This window comes from Dendrobates tinctorius, unplaced genomic scaffold (genome assembly GCF_039654945.1).
Source record: "Dendrobates tinctorius isolate UK_male_01 unplaced genomic scaffold, ASM3965494v1 ptg000159l, whole genome shotgun sequence".
NCBI classification, from domain to species: domain Eukaryota; kingdom Metazoa; phylum Chordata; class Amphibia; order Anura; family Dendrobatidae; genus Dendrobates; species Dendrobates tinctorius.
Genome location: NW_027361826.1, coordinates 11,206,971 through 11,217,222, shown reverse-complemented (window position 1 = coordinate 11,217,222; position 10,252 = coordinate 11,206,971). Strand labels below are relative to the sequence as shown.

The window sequence follows — 10,252 nt, the reverse complement described above, 5'->3', positions numbered from 1 at the left end:
TATGATAAGCAAAAATAAATAAAAAGTATTAATAAAATATAACAGCAATTCAGTAATACCTCCCTTGGAAACTCCCTGATTCCAAAGTCACTGAATCTCAAGTCACACACTTACCACAGTTCGCACTTACGCTCAGGTCACACTCAGCTCGTTCACACTCGCTCAGGCAGAAGATTTAAAAGATTTTTTTTTATTTTTCCCCTTTTACCAGCACACCACATAGCTGAACTGGAGCGGGTGCAGAGAAGAGCGACCAAGGTTATTAGGGAACTGGGGGGTCTGCAATACCAAAACAGATTATTACACTTGGGGTTTTTAGTTTGGAGAATCGAAGGCTTAGGGGTGATCTTATTACAACGTATAACTATATGCCGGGACAATACCAAGACCTTTCTAATGATCTTTTTACTCTTAGACCTGTGACGGGGACAAGGGGGCATCCTCTACGTCTGGAGGAAAGAACGTTTAAGCATAATAACAGACGCGGATTCTTTACTGTAAGAGCAGTGAGACTATGGAACTCTCTGCCATATGATGTTGTAATGAGTGATTCCCTACTACAATTTAAGAGGGGACTGGATGCCTTTCTTGAAAAGTATAATATTACAGGGTATATACACTAGTTTCCTTAGTGTTGAGTTGATCCAGGGAGCTAGTCTGATTGCCGTATGTGGAGTTGGGAAGGAATTTTTTTCCCCAATGTGAAGCTTACTGTTTGCCACATGGGTTTTTTTTGCCTTCCTCTGGATCAACATGTTAGGGCAAGTTAGGATATGATATGGGTTGAACTAGATGGACTTAAAGTCTCCCTTCAACCTTAATTACTATGTTACTATGTTACTATGTAGACACATGGCTCAGCAGGCAGTATCACACAGGATAGGATTAGATACACGGCTCAGCAGGCAGTATCACACAGGATAGGATTAGCTACACAGCTCAGCAGTCAGTATCACACAGGATAGGATTAGATACACAGCTCAGAAGACAGTATCACACAGTATAGGATTAGATACACAGCTCAGCACACAGTATCACACAGAATAGTATTAGATACACAGCTCAGCACACAGTATCACACAGAATAGGATTAGATACATGGCTCAGCAGTCAGTATCACACAGGATAGGATTAGATACACGGCTGAGCAGTCAGTAACACACAGGATAGGATTAGGTACACGGCTCAGCAGTCAGTACCACACAGGATAGGGTTAGATACACGGCTCAGCAGACGGTATCACACAGGATAGGATTAGATACACGGCTCAGCAGTCAGTACCACACAGGATAGGAATAGATACACAGCTCAGCACACAGTATCACACAGAATAGTATTAGATACACGGCTCAGCAGACAGTATCACACAGAATAGGATTATATACACGGCTCTGCAGTCAGTATGACACAGGATAGGATTAGATACACGGCTCAGCAGACAGTATCACACAGGATAGGATTAGATACACAGCTCAGCAGACAATATCACACAGGATAGGGTTAGATACACGGCTCAGCAGGCAGTATCACACAGGATAGGATTAGATACACGGCTCTGCAGTCAGTATCACACAGGATAGGATTAGGTACATGGCTCAGCAGTCAGTATCACACAGGATAGGGTTAGATACACGACTCAGCAGACGCTATCACACAGAATAGGATTAGATACACGGCTCAAAAGTCAGTATCACACAGATTAGGATTAGATACACGGCTGAGCAGTCAGTAACACACGATAGGATTAGATACACAGCTCAGCAGAAAGTATCACACAGGAGAGGATACTTGGGTAATCGTTTAGTTAATTTGTGTTGCAAATCTGTAGTGTTGAATATACGATGTGAAATGGTTTTATGTTCAATATAATCATTATAATTTGTTATAACTAACCACAGTTGGTTACTATGCCCAGGCAACGCGAGGCTCTTCAGCACGTGCCTTGTCTCTCCTGGACACTGTTCAGACAATCACGCGCAGCACCCTGACCCTGTACTAATGTTTTATTATTGTGTATTACTGTGTTATTAATGTGCCGTGTCTGTATGCCATGGGACCACCGCTGGAGGGGGTCAGGAGCCGAAGGAATAGTGGGGACTCCTCCACCAGCGGATCCTCGTCCCATACTTACATTGTGGTACAGGGTCCGCATGCGGCCCACTACACCAATCAGCGGCTGTACATTGATTGAAGTGGCCTCTTTAAGATGTTGTGCCGGTTGCACCTGTTTGATAATAGAGACTGTTTCGCATTTCTAAAAGGGCAGTGGGCCCTGCATAGGACCAAGAACTAGGTGCCAGTGGTGGCTGATATGGTGACAGTGGAACAATGTTGTTTTTCCCCTCCCCCAAGTTTTAGTTGCACCCATTGCGCATACCCTGCTGGATCACGGGGCTGAAACCCTATGAGGGTTGGTTACTGAGGACTATGTGTGTGGCTGCCTAAGGAACTGGACTGATTTATCCTTGGACTTTGCCCTACTTTTAACCCTGGACTGGCCCCTGTCAAACGCTGCCCACCACTGTTTAAGGGCCCATGATCCAGTAAAAGGAGGGAGGGGGAGAGCTTTGTGCAGGAGGACCCGAGAAGCGAGCCGGGTCAGGACTATATGGACCATGGATAAGTTGGCCGTCGGGCCAGAGTATTTGTTTACGGGTCTCAGGAGCCGAGGGGATTTTTGTCGAGAAGAACAGTACTAATTCTGAGTATTAAGCATGCAAGGCAAGAAGCACAGCCGGTTTTCTAATATATTGATCTTTATTTACATTCATCAGTATTTTGCCTTAATCACTTCTTATTAATATATATATTTACATGGTATTTAAGAATCTATCATATTTCTGCAAACTCCACTAAATGGTCATTTTCACAGAAGCAACAAGGAGATGACATCATCCACAATAAATCCAACCTGAAGATCTGATATTTACAATCGCTGGAACATAAATGTACAAAATGTGCAATAGTTTCCAACCTATGGATGCAAACTGGATGTAGGTTTATATCTTTAATGACACCAGCATGGCTATTCGTGATTATGAGGGGCTTCATTTTATTGTTGTGCTCCATGGTGTCCGGGAAAATGGTGGCATGATTCAGAAATATAAACCATCGTCTCCTGATCTTGTCTCACCGTATTAGAGGAGCAGATCGATCATTAGTTACGGTGGGACGGAGCTTTACCGTTGCAAATGGATTTGTTCCCCTGGTAAAGAGTAAAAGTGAATTAAAATGGAAGAATTGTCAAACTTATTAGATATAGATTTATGTTCTTATTTCCTAGGGGCATTAGGTGTTTAGGCTGCATAAAATTTCTTTCTACATTGGAAAGCACAGAAAAGACTTCTCCAAAGAAAAGAAAAGAAAGGCAACTTCAGAAAAACACAAATGATCTATCACACAGGCACAGAGCCTATCACACAGGCACAGAGCCTATCACACAGGCACAGAGCCTATCACACAGGTACAGAGCCTATCACACAGGCACAGAGCCTATCACACAGGCACAGAGCCTATCACACAGGCACAGAGCCTATCACACAGGTACAGAGCCTATCACACAGGCACAGAGCCTATCACACAGGCACAGAGCCTATCACACAGGCACAGAGCCTATCACACAGGCACAGAGCCTATCACACAGGCACAGAGCCTATCACACAGGCACAGAGCCTATCACACAGGCACAGAGCCTATCACACAGGTACAGAGCCTATCACACAGGTGCAGAGCCTATCACACAGGGACAGAGCCTATCACACAGGTACAGAGCCTATCACACAGGGACAGAGCCTATCACACAGGCACAGAGCCTATCACACAGGCGCAGAGCCTATCACACAGGTGCAGAGCCTATCACACAGGCACAGAGCCTATCACACAGGCACAGAGCCTATCACACAGGCACAGAGCCTATCACACAGGCACAGAGCCTATCACACAGGTACAGAGCCTATCACACAGGTACAGAGCCTATCACACAGGCACAGAGCCTATCACACAGGCACAGAGCCTATCACACAGGCACAGAGCCTATCACACAGGTACAGAGCCTATCACACAGGCACAGAGCCTATCACACAGGCACAGAGCCTATCACACAGGCACAGAGCCTATCACACAGGTACAGAGCCTATCACACAGGGACAGAGCCTATCACACAGGCACAGAGCCTATCACACAGGTACAGAGCCTATCACACAGGTGCAGAGCCTATCACACAGGTACAGAGCCTATCACACAGGGACAGAGCCTATCACACAGGGACAGAGCCTATCACACAGGGACAGAGCCTATCACATAGGTGCATAGCCTATCACACAGGGACAGAGCCTATCACATAGGTGCATAGCCTATCACACAGGGACAGAGCCTATCACACAGGGACAGAGCCTATCACACAGGGACAGAGCCTATCACACAGGGACAGAGCCTATCACATAGGTGCAGAGCCTATCACAAAGGTACAGAGAATATCACATAGGTGCAGAGCCTACAGTGCTGTGCAAATTAATTGGGACAAAGCATTTTTTTAAGTAAAATCGTAAGTTGGTTACCAGTCAGTGATTCAAACCAGTTTTAATTGCTTTGAACAGGCACTCACACCTGTTAAAAGCAGTTAAAACTGGTTTGAATCACTGACTGGTAACCAACTTATGATTTTACTTAAAAAATGCTTTGTCCCAATTAATTTGCACAGCACTGTATCACATAGGTACAGAGCCTATCACACAGGTACAGAGCCTATCACATAGGTACAGAACCCATCACATACAGTTAGGTCCATATATATTTGGACAGAGACAATATTTTTCTGATTTTGGTTCTAGACATTACCACAATGAATTTTAAACAAAACAATTCAGATGCAGTTGAAGTTCAGACTTTCAGCTTTCATTTGAGGATATCCACATTAAAATTGGATGAAGGGTTTAGGAGTTTCAGCTCCTTAACATGTGCCACCCTGTTTTTAAAGGGACCAAAAGTAATTGGACAGATTAAATAATTGTAAATAAAATGCTGATTTCTAGTACTTGGTTGAAAACCCTTTGTTGGCAATGACTGCCTGAAGTCTTGAACTCAAGGACATCACCAGACGCTGTGTTTCCTCCTTTTTGATGCATTTTACCTGGGGGAGCAGCAGGTGGAGCTTTTAACCCATCATCCCCTAGATGATCAATACCATTTACCACATTTTTCTCCCTCCTTAAATATGGTCACCCTACTGTGTGCGCTTTCCCCACAGCTCTTTCTACAAAGGGTAAACTTTGCGCAGAGTTTGTTTGCTTTATATATTTTTTTCCATTTTACTTTCCACACATACAGGGTGGAGACAAAAATATATTGAATTCTTATTTCCCCTTTATATCAAAATAATTTACATTAGCTGGACTTACTTGGGAAACAGATTTCCGCGCAACCCTTCTTCTCCAGACTTCTGCAGCTAACAGAAAGCACACAATGAATAACACATACACACGTACATGACAAACACATGCAGTTGTACAGGACTGTGCAAAAGTTTTCTACAGGTGTGGAAACATTACTACAAATTAAGAATGCTTTCAAAAATATTAGTATTTTTATCTATTAACAATGAATAAACCAAAGAGAAATCTAAATCACCTCAATATTTGTTGTGACTGCCCTTTGCCTTCAAAGTAGCATTAATTCTTCTAGGTACACTTAGGGCCCGTCACACATAGCGACGCACCAGCGATCCCGACAACGATATGACCTTGTCAGGATCGCTGGTGTGTCACTACATGATCGCTGGTGAGCTGCCAAACAGGCAGACTCACCAGCGATCAGCACCAGTGACACGCGGGTAACAAGCGACGAACGTTGCTTGGTTACCCACTGTGTACCTTAGTTACCAGCGCGCTGGTGCAGGGACCTGGTAACCAAGGTACACATCGGTTTCTAAGCGCCGCTTAGAAACCCGATGTGTACCTTAGTTACCAGCGCCAGCTCGCTGATTGCTGGTCTCCCACCTGTCACACGCAGCTATGCGTGTTGGCCAGCGGGAGACCAGCGATCAAAAAAATGTCCTGGCCATACCAGGACGATCAGCGATACCCTGCAGGGGGGCCGGTCGCTGGTAACAAATATAAACCTAGCACTTAACTTAAAGGTATTTGCAAGGAGGTTTATTGTAGTACACGAAAAAAGACGTTTCGGTCAATGTGACCTTCTTCATTTACTACAAGGGTAAATATAATTACAAAACAAAATGTCATATAAAACAGAAAAGATAACAAAGGAAAAAAACAAAGGAAAGCAGAAGTATATACATACAATAGCCGAAATGGTCATATAAAAATAGGATAAATTGGTCGCAGATAACGCCAGGTATCCCACACTGCCCATATCACGCCAAATAATTTAAAAAGAGCCATAGAAAATATATAGCAGCAATCCATAAGAATGTGAAACATACCGTGTGGTATATAGATTGTGTAGAGCTTATAGGCATCTATCAGAAAGGACAATGGTGCTTTAAGCATCTAAAAAACAAGATGCGGTGAAGTGGAGCATATGCCAGTACCGTACATACTCGAGTATAAGCCTACCCGAGTATAAGGCGACCCTCCCTAATTTTGCCACAAAAAACTGGGAGAACTTATTGACTTGAGTATAAGCCTAGGGTGGGAAATGCTCCATAGATTATTCCCTCATATGGTGTCCCCAGAAGAAGCTCCATAGATTATTCCCCCCATATGCTGCCCCCATAAGAAGCTCCATAGATTGTTCCCCCATATGCTGACCCCATAAGAAACTCCATAGATTATTCCCCCATATGCTGCCCCCATGCTGCTGCTGCTGCATTAAAAAATAAAAAAAAATGACATACTCACCTCTCCGTCGCTGGGTGTCAGGTGCCGTTGTCACTGCTGGCACCTGAGATACTCACGTGTCCTGCGTCCATGGCTGCTCACCGCTATCTGCCACGTCATCAGTCAGTGACGTTCAGACTGCAGGGGGCGCGGCGCGCAATAACCACGTCACCACGCCCTCTGCTGTCACTGACCGATGACAGACAGCAGCAAGCAGCCATGGACGCAGGACAGGTGAGTATCGCTATACTTACCCATCCTGATGCTGTGTCTTGAGCCCCCAGCTTCTCCGCGCTCTCTTCCTGCCTTCAGCGGTCATGTGGTACCGCTCATTAAACTCATGAATATGCGCATATTCATGAGTTTTAATGAGCGGCACCACGTGACCGCTGAAGGCAGGAAGAGAGAGCACGGGGAGAAGCTGGGGGCTCAAGACACAGCGTCAGGACAGGTAAGTATGAACTGACACCCCTGCCCCCCCCTCCGACCCCCTTTGTATATGACTCGAATATAAGACGAGAGGGGGACTTTCAGCCCAATTTTTTGGGCTGAAAATCTCGGCTTATATTCGAGTATATACGGTAGTTGAGAATCATGTAGCAGGGAAAAAAAAATGTACCTATTAACAGGGAAGGCGATACTATTTATGCACACATTGCAATAATGCTCCCTCTCGCTATATCCTCCACAGCTCATTACCTTAGAGAGATTATTCTCCTCAGTAAGTACTTTTTTTTTTTTTTCCTGCTACATGATTCACAACTACTAGCATACGCTCCACTTCACCGCATCTTGGTTTTTAGATGCTTAAAGCACCATTGTCCTTTCTGATAGATGCCTATAAGCTCTACCCAATCTATATACCACACGGTCTGTTTCACATTCTTATGGATTGCTGCTATATATTTTCTATGGCTCCTTCTAAACTACTGTATTTGGCGTGATATGGGCAGTGTGGGATACCTGGCGTTATCTGCGACCAATTTATACTATTTTTATATGACCATTCCGGCTATTGTATGTATATACTTCTGTTTTTTTCTTTTGTTATCTTTTCTGTTTTATATGACATTTTGTTTTGTAATTATATTTACCCTTGTAGTAAATGAAGAAGGTCACATTGACCGAAATGTCTTTCTTCGTGTACTACAATAAACCTCCTTGCAAATACCTTTAAGTTGAGTTGTGCTCATGGTGTTCTTTCTATACGGGTCGCTGGTAAGTGTCACAAACAGCAATCTCGCTGGTGAGATTGCTGTTGCCTCACAAAACTTGTGACTCAGCAGTAATCTCGCTAGCGAGATCGCTGTGTGTGTGACGGGGGCTTTAAACACAGTTTTTGAAGGAAATCAGCAGGGTGGTTGTCCCAAACATCTTAGAGGACTAACCACAGATCTTCTGTGGATGAAAGTCCTCAATCCTTCAAAGTTGTCAATTTCTTGATATCGTTAATGCTGAGTAGTGATGAACGAGTATACTCATTACTCGGATGTTCCCGAGCATGCTCGGGTGTCCTCAGAGTATTTTGGCTTGCTCGGAGATTTACCGTATATACTCGTGTATAAGCTGAGATTTTCAGCCCATTTTTTGGGCTGAAAGTCCCCCTCTCAGCTTATACACGAGTCATATACGGGGTCGGCGGGGTAGGGGCAGTGGGGGGTGTCAGAGACCATACTCCCCCCTCCTGGCACGGTCTCTGCAGCCCCCCTGCTTCCCCCATGATCTCAGTGTCCCAGCTGTTCCTGCATTCAGCAGTCACGTGGTACCGCTCATTAAACTCATGAATATGCGCATATTTAATGAGCGGTACCATGTGACCGCTGAATGCAGGAACAGCTTGGACGCCGACATCATGCTGGAAGCAGGGACTGTAGAGACCAGGCTCCAGGAGGGCGGTGAGTATGACGGGGGAGGACGGGGAGCAAAGCAATACTTACCGCTCCCCGTTCCATCGCTGTCTCCGGGTCCTCTGACTGTGACAGTAGCGGAGGGCGCGGTGACATAGTCAGTGCGCGCCCTCTGCTAACGTCACTGCACAGGACCCGGAGACAGCGATGCAACCGGGAACGGTAAATATAGCCAGTGTCGGGGGCCTGAGCTAGCGGCTACACCGGCGCCTGGCCCCCAGCGACAGAGAGGTGAGTATGTGTTTTGGTTTTTTTTATAGCAGCAGCATATGGGTGGTGTTTATATATGGAGCTTCTACTTGGGCCAATATTAACCCTTGTGCAGCATATGGGGGGTGTTTATATATGGAGCATCTACTTAGGCCACTATTAACCCTTGTGCAGCATATGGGGGGTGTTTATATATGGAGCATCTACTTAGGCCACTATTAATCCTTGTGCATCATATGGGGGGTATTTATGTATGGAGCTTCTACTTGGGTCACCATTACCCCTTGTGTAGCATATGGGGGGTATTTATGTATGGAGCATCTACTTGGGCCACCATTAACCCTTTTGCAGCATTTTATGGGGGTATTTATCTATGGAGCATCTTTTTGGACCACCATTAAGGCTGAGTGCACACGCTGCGGATTAGGTGCGGATTTTGTAAAATCCGCAGGTGAAACCGCAGGTCAAAAGACCTGCGGTTTTACCTGCGGATTGCTCTGCGGTTTTGCCCTGCGGTTTTTCATCTCCACAATGGAGGAGATGGCAAACCGCAGGGGAATCCTCAAAAAGAATTGACATGTCAATTCTTTCTGCGGATTGAAAACCGCAGATAATCCGCGCGGAAAATTCCGCACCGTCTGCACTGCGGTTTTTGATTCCCATAGGGAATCATGGTACTGTACACCGCAGCAAAATCCGCAGCGTGTGCACACAGCCTAACCCTTGTGCAGCACCACCCTTGACTTATACACGAATCAATAAGTTTTCCCAGTTTTTTGTGGCAAAATTAGGGGGTCGGCTTATACATGGGTCGGCTTATACACGAGTATCTAGTTTTTTTTCACCATAGCTGCACGATTTGCAGCTGCTGGACAGACTGAATACATAAGTGGAACTCCTAACAAACAGGCATTCCTCAGATGTATTCAGCCTGTCCAACAGCCACAAATCATGCAGCTACTTCGACACCAACTAAATCTCGGAGCACGCTAAAATACTTGGAGGACACCCGAGCATGCTCGGGAAAACCCGAGCAACGAGCATACGCGCGCATCACTACTGCTGAGATATACAGGCATACTATATAATACTTATCCATCATGCAAAACTATCAGGATGCCATATGATTGGCTCCAAATTTATTCTGCAGCAGGACATGGACCACAAACAAACAGCCAATGTCAATAAGCTTCAGAGTAAAGAAGAACAAGGAGTCCTGGAAGTGATGATACGGCCCCACAGAGCCCTCATCTCAGCATCATCAATTCTCTCTGGGATTACATAAAGAGACAGAAGGAT

At 45.1% G+C, this 10,252-nt stretch overlaps 1 protein-coding gene across 2 annotated transcripts in view; it reads right to left on the bottom strand.

The window, feature by feature from the left end:
* Positions 1-2,738: 2,738 nt before the first annotated feature.
* Positions 2,739-10,252, bottom strand: part of BAIAP2L2 (BAR/IMD domain containing adaptor protein 2 like 2) — a 102,605-nt gene continuing 95,091 nt past the window's right edge. The window contains exons 13-14 of one of the 2 annotated variants that reach the window (XM_073549523.1): positions 5,397-5,437; positions 2,739-3,205 (exon numbers count right to left, since the gene is read on the bottom strand). In XM_073549523.1, the coding sequence (XP_073405624.1) occupies positions 3,130-3,205; positions 5,397-5,437 (117 nt within the window). In that variant the 3' untranslated portion in view covers positions 2,739-3,129. Of the gene's footprint in view, positions 3,206-5,396; positions 5,444-10,252 lie in introns of both variants that reach the window. The other variant, XM_073549522.1, reaches the window with a different exon arrangement.